Source organism: Neophocaena asiaeorientalis, unplaced genomic scaffold, assembly GCF_003031525.2.
Source record: "Neophocaena asiaeorientalis asiaeorientalis breed wild unplaced genomic scaffold, Neophocaena_asiaeorientalis_V1.1 scaffold229, whole genome shotgun sequence".
Lineage (NCBI taxonomy): Eukaryota > Metazoa > Chordata > Mammalia > Artiodactyla > Phocoenidae > Neophocaena > Neophocaena asiaeorientalis.
Window position 1 is genome coordinate 3,509,674 of NW_020174096.1, and position 8,989 is coordinate 3,518,662.

The window sequence follows — 8,989 nt, forward strand, 5'->3', positions numbered from 1 at the left end:
TGATGACCTACTGCATAGCACAGGGAATTCTGCTCAATATTATGTAACAACCTAAATGGGAAAAGAATTTTTAAAAGAACAGATACATGTATATGTATAACTGAAAAAAAAAAAGACATCAATCTAGTTCAATTTTAACAAGGCCTCTATTTAAAATGATGTGGTAATTGATTATAATAAAATAGTATAAGTAAAAAAAATTTTTAATAAAATATGTAATTTGCTAAAAATAAAATACAATTTGCTAAAAAAAAAATCAATGACAAAGTAATTAGGTACCTCCATTCAATGGAATACTAGGCAGCTATAATGTAGATTTATTTACATAATAACTTGAAAACCTATATCTTCTGATAAGCCTATAATAAAGTAATATAAACTTTAGTTTATACACACACACACACACACACACACACACATAGAGAACACATGTAAGTATTAACAATATTTCTTCTTGGGTATTGGGATCATGGCTGATCTGCACAAAACCATCTCACATGTATCTCACATACAACTACAGAAAGAAAATAACAAACATGGCTCTTCTCTATCTTGAAAACAGCCCTAAGTAGCACTTTACCCAGACAATACTTCAGCTAGAAAATGAGACCGGTTCTAAGCTCCTGGACAGCATGCTTTGCTATTATCCTTTCAAAATCTGTGCTATGTCAGACACAGACCACTCCAAACATGCACCTTGCCTGTAAAATTGGAGAGATCACCAAGTTGCTTATATTTTCTTTCCCTTGCTTCAAAATAAGTCATCCTTATAAGACTCACTGTAATATCATTATGATGCCATCCCATAATAGTTGTCAGAAGGCAACAAACCTGCCTACCCCACCATTAAGAGAGTCAAGACCACTGGAGTTTTTAAGGTCTCATTGCATGGCAAAATTTCCATCTCCAAGAGCCTGGATTTATTTCATGCTTCCACCCAGCTTGTAGCATACGTCCTAGGCATTCGGTCAACACATCTATAAAAAATGCCTGCTATGTGCAAGGCACTGGACTAGACACTAGGTGTAGAAGACAAAGTCTCTGCCCTCAGGGAACCCATTTTCTTGTAGAGGAAATACACAGGAAGCACCTAATTATATAATAAATTATTTATGCAATTGTGAGAAATACCACAAAAGAGAAATACAGACTGCCTAAAGGAACGTTAAGAAAGGAATGGGGTCTCCTCTGGGAGGGGATGGTCAAAGACTATTTCCTAAGGATGGCTGAGGAATTCTGAAAGGCATGCAGGAATCAATGAAGTAGAGGGGTAGGAGAAGAGAATCCAACCATGGGAAGGACCTTAACTTGTGTGACATCTATTTGACTGACCAGAGGAAGAGTTTGCTTCCATCTTGATCATGGCTATGCTCCACAATTGGAAGTATGGTCGCAGGGTAAATGAGAATATTAGTTTAACAAAATATATAAAAGAATGGTAAATTCCTGTCAATTATAAAGCAGCACAATACTAACAAAGGCACCATCCTGAGCTATTTTCAAATCAATCTTCTTTTCAAATACTTACAAACGTTTTTTTCATTTAGTGTGAATTTACTTATAAAACTTCCAAAATCATGTAAAGGGTTTATTGTTATTTCATGATCACCAGGTAAAAGAGCTGGGATTTTAATATTTTTCTCCAATCGATAACAAGAATGGGACCTGCAATATAAGAAATCAAATTTTAATTAGCAGATAAAATGGAGCGCAATTTTCATAAAAACTTGATTAACACAAAATTCAGTGGAAAATACTTTGTTCTTTTGTATACAAAAATATGACAGGTTACATCGCATTTTAAGACTGCAAAAAAGCGAGGTAAATGGGAAGTCCATCAATGTGGTGGTAGGAAAAATAACCAGACTGTATCAGAAAGTCAAGAGAGTAAGCAGAGACGATTCTATCAAGAAACTTAGGGCTTTAGCATGGCCTCCAAACCCCGCCCAACCCCGCCTTTGCACACACCCTGCCCCCCACCCCCCCCTTCTGGACCGACCACTACAGGGTCCCCATCACTGAGACTTCAACCAGCTTGTCTGCTCCTGTTTTGCCTCACGGTTCACTCGTACAAAACGTTCTCATGTTCTCATCAGCTCCGCTTTCAAAGTGCTTCTAGTTCCCACCCATTACCTCTCAGACAAAAGCGAATTTTTCTTCTGTGGCTCCACGGCCCTCTGTATCTCTATAGGGCGTGTTTACATGTTTTGTTATTCACATACATTTCTAATTTCCCATAAAATTTTAATTCAAGCAAAAGGACTTTGGGTGTCTCCTGCATCACCGCCCTGCCCCGCACAGGCCTCTTCACATTCCTAAGTGAATTGAGGACTGAGGACTTGAAAGGGTCGGCTAACCTCACGTGTGTGGGTTTCTTTACGTGCCAGCAACACAAAACCACCCGAATTCTCTAAATCATGCTTTTTCATACATTGATACCATTGTACCCAATATTCTCTCAGATTGGAATGGCTTTCTGTCCTGTTTCTGCTGAGAAAACTGAGTATTCCTACTCCACCACCACGCTTCTGACAGCCTCTCTGGACCTCACACTCCTCAGTCAACGCTCCCTCAGACCATCACAGACAATTAGCATCAGCACTTAATCCACAGCCTCATTATGCTCTGCTTCTCGTGAACTCCTGGAGCCAGGATAACTTCTTCTCTGTGGATTCTGCAGCGGTCAGTAGTGCTATTTACCAGATTTTTCGGATTCTCCCCTTCTGGATTCACAGGAGGACTGCACTTCCCTGCTCCTCTGAAACAAGGCACGGCCATGTGATATTAGTTGTAGAGAAAGTGAGTGAAAGTCACAGTTTCTAAAAGCCAGGAAGGCTCTAAAAGCCAGGCAGGCTCTGCTCCCCTCCCATCCTGGTGCACTGGGAGATAAGGGCCCCCTGGCCTGTGGCCCTGAGGGAGGGAAAAGGGGCAGAGATGCCAGCTGACCTCAAGATAGACACAAAACACAAGCAGGAGTAATCCTTTATTTTCACTGCAGAAAATAAGGACATAAGATTCGAGGGTTGTTTCTGCAATAAAACCAAGCTCGTCCTGGCTGATAAATTACCATCACACTTAGACTAATGTTCAACAAATGTACACCAACTGGGAAAAAAATCTGAATGTATTTAAATCCACATTTATGTCAATTTACATTAGGACCACTTATCAGCACACTCGTGCTTGGAGCTCTGCACTGAACTTCTCTGGCATTGCTAAACAACTCAGAGCCCTGCCCGGATTAGGAAGTAGCAAGGAGAGTGCTCTGACTTCCAGACAGCCCAAAGGCTTCCACTCCAAGCTCCGGGACTTGCAGCCACTCCGAGATTACCTAAGAGGGTAAGGCAGTGTGACGGAACCTACCACTTGCCTCCTAATGTCCACTTCCCCCCTTTCCTTAGTGACACTGCCCCAGGTTTATCCGAGTACATTGCCATCAGCTATGAGAACACATCACCTAGCCTCTTATGCAAATAAGTTTAGCCACTGCACTAAGTTCTGCCAATGAGATGTAAGCAGAGGTGTTGTACAGGACTTCTTAGAAGTCTTCCTAAAGCAAACCATTTCCTTCCTGCTTTCTGGAAGGCAGACATGACAGCCACTCCTGAAGCATCATCTTGAACTAAGAGATCACACCCTCAAGATGGCTGAGTAGCATGAAAAAGAGGAACCTGGGCCTCTCATGGCCATGTGCACCCACGTTGGCCTTGAACCGCCTACTCCAGACCTTTCACATGACAGTAAGTGCCTGTCTATTACTGACATTTTCTGTTAGGCAGAGTCAAACTTGAACTTCATTGATACAGGTAGGCACTGGTTTAGGACAGACCAGTAAAACTTCCCCACAGACGATCAGAATCCACAGCCCATGAGAAGTGTTTCCCATACTCAACATTCACACAATAAAAGAATCAAAGTTGTGGCCAGGAGAAGGGTTTGTTTCCATCCTGACTGAAGAAAGATCCAGATTTTTAGAAAATAGAGAGCTAAGATTGAAAATTTCTTTTAAAAATTTCCAGAATAAAATCTTTATATTCTAAATTTAAAGACAAAGAACCTTCAGATTATAACTATAAATTAACCAAAGTATTTCCATTACCCGTTTTCAAAGCAAACTTCATAAGCAGCACCATGGCCTGCTCCAGAGGGTGCTCTCCAAGAGCAGTCCCACACTTGTAAATTGTTAGTTATACACTTCAAATCACGAGGAGTCCCTGGAGAAGGAGAAACAAAACACACACATACACACACGCACACGCACACGCACATGCACACAAAATGCTTATTAATTTAACTGCACTGTAAAAGTCAACAAGTGAAACCGTCCCCAGCCATAAGTACAAGCATATGTGTCTGCAGAAGGCCCATGTTCTTTATGCAGAGATGAACCTGCAGTCACAGGAGGTGACTGGTTTTATATTTCTTTTTGTAGCTTTGGTTTAAAAAAGCTAGTGAGTAAACTGATGAAAGTGGGTCAACCACTAGACCACTTAGGGGTTAGGCCTCTCTCAAAAATTCCACTTCCAGACAACTAAGATAAATAGAGGGAGTGGCTATATGGATTCAATGAAGGGACCAAGAGAGCGCCTGGGAGAATTTTAGTCTCCAGTGACCCCATTTGCAAAAAAGTAAAATTAAAAAAAAAAAACAAAACTCTAAGACTTTAAGTAAAAACTATGTACCTCCTATGCCACAAACACAGCTCCTAAGTACTCCTAACTACTAGTGCTTCACAGCTTGTTATCAGACTGCCACCTACACAGAAATCCCATAGCCAATCTTTAGATTTTTATGAAGCACATCACATAAACAGTAATAAACTCACGAGTCTCTGAAAAATATATATTTTGTGTAGGCCTAAACAACTGAAAAGTAACAAATAATTCAGAAGATTACAGTCCTAATAGTATTTACTCACATCTATAAAATAACATTAGATCATGGAATACATAAGCACTATACAATGAAAAACTGTCATTCTAAAAGGACAGTGGAAAGAAAGAAAGGAGAGGACTTGAGGGAGGGAAAGAGAGAGAACAGAAGGAAGGAAGGAAAAGAGGGAGGGAGGGGAAAAGCAATTAGGAGTGTGAAAAGGGTATTCTATCCCAAATTCTTTATTAAAAAGTTTTTTTCTTTAATTTTTACATGTGATTGGTATCATATTCACTACAGCAATGAATTATAAAGCTCTTTATGTAAGACAGAAAACAAAAACATTAGAAACACATTAGAAATCATTAGTAATCATAATAAAGTTATTTAGTAGTAATTTGGGGGGAAAAGAGAAGACCTCTTTAATTATGGAAATAATATAAAAACTAAACTCAGAGGCAGAAGGATGAAAATGCTCTTTATAGAGTAAGCTAGATAACACCTACAAACATTCTTAACGTTTTTAAATAAAATGAAAACAAATCATATATTTCTTAAAGCAGATATCTGGATTTAATTTATGTGACATTCTGAAAGGCAAAATTACAGACAGAAAATAGACTAGTGCTGGCTGGAGGTGGGTATGGCGGGCTGTCAGCAGAGGAGCAGGGGCATTTTCTGGAATGACGGACTGGTCTGTATCTTGACTGTGCAGGTGGATACATGTCTGTATGCATCTGTCAAAACTCACAGAACTTTATCCTAAAAGGGTGAATTTTACTGTATATAAGTTATACCTTAATTTTTTAATGGGGAAAGAATACTTAGATCTATCTTTATGGGCCTTTTTAAAAGAAACTAGAAGTACATGAAAAAAAAAATGACATAGAAATGGATTTTAACCACAACCTGAAGCGTTCAATAAAGTCTCAAGATCGCTTCTTAAGTAAAACAGTAATGACATTGCAATCAGTTCATTTTCTCTGACTCTGATGCACTTACTTCTTTTCTGGCTGTTTACTTGGTTCATTAGATATAGAAGAAGAACTGTTAATAAGAGCCACTGGAAATTTGAAGTCATCCTCATTCTTTTACTGTCCCCCATCCGGGATGGTCGTTTCAAACATAAGGAAATGTCCATCATCTGTGCAATGTAGTCAGCTCTGCATGAGGAGAAGAATTTCAAATGGTGTTCAAACTGGTCCAAGGACACGCCTTACCCTGTGCACATCAACACTGAAAATGGATACTGACAAATACCAAAACATGCTGCACGTTAAAGCCACGGAGACACCAGACTCAGCTACCCTGGCTTTAGGAGATGTGACAATCGGACACAGCTGTTGCTCCGGGATCCATTATAGGGTCAGGATAGGCTTCAAATTCAAGATTATAACTGAGCACATATTTATCAACACTCCAGTACTGCTAGAGTATAGAAAAGCAGTGCATAAAACTGAGGTTTTGACAATTTTAAGTGATATGTGAGATGGCATTTTTAATTTTAATTAGTATATATTAACTTTTAGAGTCACTTCTTCATGACAAGTAATGTTGGTTTTCTTTTCCATGTACACTGTGATATTAAGTTTCTATTTTACATAAATTTAAATAGTTTAAAGAAAAAATTAGGGTCATTAATCACATATGGGGGATTGCAGATGTGACAAAAATATTGACAATGACATACAAATGACTAAAGTGTAACAAACACTTCAACAAATATAACGGGGAAGGGACTATCAGTAGACGAGGGATTTCTGTTGAAAACTGAGAGCGCGCAGGCGAGCGGTGACTGCATCTGGCGGGTGGTAGGGAGGGGCTTCAGCGGAGGGAGGCATTGTTCAGCCCAACATACCCATCAGCCTAGCGAGTGCCAGGCCCTGCTCCAGGCACCAAAGGTGCAACACCGAGCTAGACGAAGTCCCTGCCCTCAAGGAGCTTAGACGCTAGTTCTAGAGACACATACATAAACAAGTAAGGTCCTGATACGAACTTTAAAAACTCGAGTAAGTCAATGTGCATGACAGTGTGTGAGTGAAGGTCTAGCATCTGAGCTGGGATCTGACTGATGAGAAGACTGACATGGTAAGATCAGGGAAAGAGTAGCAAGAGCAAATACAAGGACCTAAGACAAGGACAGCTTACCAGGTTCAAAGGTCAGGAAGAGGGGCTGACAGGAGGTGGGCTGGCCAGGCCACAGAGGGCCTTTGGTCATCAAAAGGATAAGGGCTTTAACAGGTCGAGACGAGCAGCAGCCACTGGAGTGTTTTAATCAGGGGAGATCCATGAACCGATCTGTACTTTGGGAAGATTTCTCTAGCTGCTACATAGAGAACGGACTCTAGGGGAGAAGAGAGGCAGAAGAACCAGAGTCCAAATGAAATAATCAGTGGTGAGGACCCTCTGCTAAGGTTTTCAAGAGTGGAGGTGGTGACAGGTGGTCAGATTCAGGATCTGTACAAGAGATGGAGGGTCTTATCAATCCACTATAGGCAGGAAAGAGTGGTGGTTAAAAACCCAGGCTCTGAATCCCAGCTTTTGCACCTACTGTGTAACCTTAACCACTCTGTGCTTCGGTTTCCCCATCTGTAAAGCAGGGATGATAACTGTATTTTTCTCATAAGTTTGTTGTCAAGATTAAATGAGTAAATACATGCAAAGCACTTGGAATAGTGCCAACAACATATACGTGCTATAAGTGTACTTTGTGTATTATATGAGGTATAGGGAGAAGAGAGAAGGCAAACATGACTACTAGATTTGGTGGAAAAACAATACTGGATGGATATGGTGCCACTTAAATCTTCTGTGCGTGCGTGAAGGAGGATGCAGTGATTCATGGGGCTGAAGCTCAAGGATTCCAAGATTTGTTGATAGAAGTCAACTCTGACATGCTCCTACACCCCACTCCCAACAGAAATGTTCTCCTACAGAACATAAAAGAATTGTTGAGGACACAGAGCAGCTAACAAAGACATGGGTGTCAAAGAGGAAAGCCTTCCACACCTGAACCTGAGGGATTCCTCCGAGTAATGATGTTCGCATCCACAGCTGTTGAATGAAGCTTGCCAGACAACAAGTCCTCCGAATGTGCTGAAAACTCCTTGTCAGACCTAATATTGCCTCATTTTTATATTGGGATACACAACTAAGGATCATAAAACATATAAGAAAGCCTAAATCATTGAAGAGAAATTCAGGATAAACAGGATCACCAAAAGGAAAATAAAGCTTACTCCCAGAGGAAATAGGGATAATGTGAGAAATAGGAAAAGTAAAAAACAAAAAGAAAATCACCTCTAAATAGTACTCTCTGAGCGGGCATGGCATAGTCATAAAAACAAGAAGACGATGCAATGAAAAAGGAATAATCAGAAATAAAAATAACTCTTACACATTACATACATTGACTGATAGTAAAAGATTTCTAATGACAGATAAAACATTGAGTAATCTTTCAGAATACACAAAAGACAGAAATAGAAAATGTGAGAAGAGATATGAGAAACAGGAACTTGAAAAAGGAAAGGTGATCGAACATCTAAATAACTGGAACCCAACAAGAGGATTCAAGAAACATGCTTCTTAGTGAAAGCAGACAGCAAGATGGCTGCCTGGCTACTGCTGAGCACTGTCACAAACCCGGGAAGCGAATCCCAATAGCACAAATGATCGTGACCAAACATACACGAGGCACAAGCATACATTTCAAAAGTGTTCACAATTATTTTCTGGATAACTTCCTACTCAATCGCAGTTTCACAGAGCTTACTTATTAAAATGAAAATGTATTCATGGAATGTCTAAAATGCCAATTGCTAAAGTTATAGAATTACGTGGCGTGTACAGGAATAACTTAATAAAGGAGACCAAACCATGACCAAAGTAATCACAAACCATATTCACTGACTGTCTAAACATTATCTTGAAATGAAACAATCCCTCACTATAAGTTTACAGTTGTCTAGAAAAGAGGAGTGTGTCCCATGAAGTGGCAGGCGGGGGATGGAGGCGGCTGAGGATGAGCTTGGGACTGGGTACTGTGGACCAAGGCTCTCATCCTGGCTCCGTTACTAATTAGCGGTGTGACTGAGTGCAGATCACTTAATCCACC

The 8,989-nt window shown here is 40.1% G+C and overlaps 1 protein-coding gene across 1 annotated transcript in view; it reads right to left on the reverse strand.

The window, feature by feature from the left end:
• LIFR (LIF receptor subunit alpha) overlaps window positions 1-6,016 on the reverse strand; it is a 57,564-nt gene extending 51,548 nt beyond the window's left edge. The window contains exons 1-3 of the mRNA XM_024754651.1: window positions 5,875-6,016; window positions 4,100-4,214; window positions 1,529-1,665 (exon numbers count right to left, since the gene is read on the reverse strand). Of these exons, the coding sequence (XP_024610419.1) occupies window positions 1,529-1,665; window positions 4,100-4,214; window positions 5,875-6,016 (394 nt within the window). The remainder of the gene's footprint in view (window positions 1-1,528; window positions 1,666-4,099; window positions 4,215-5,874) is intronic.
• Window positions 6,017-8,989: the final 2,973 nt, after the last annotated feature.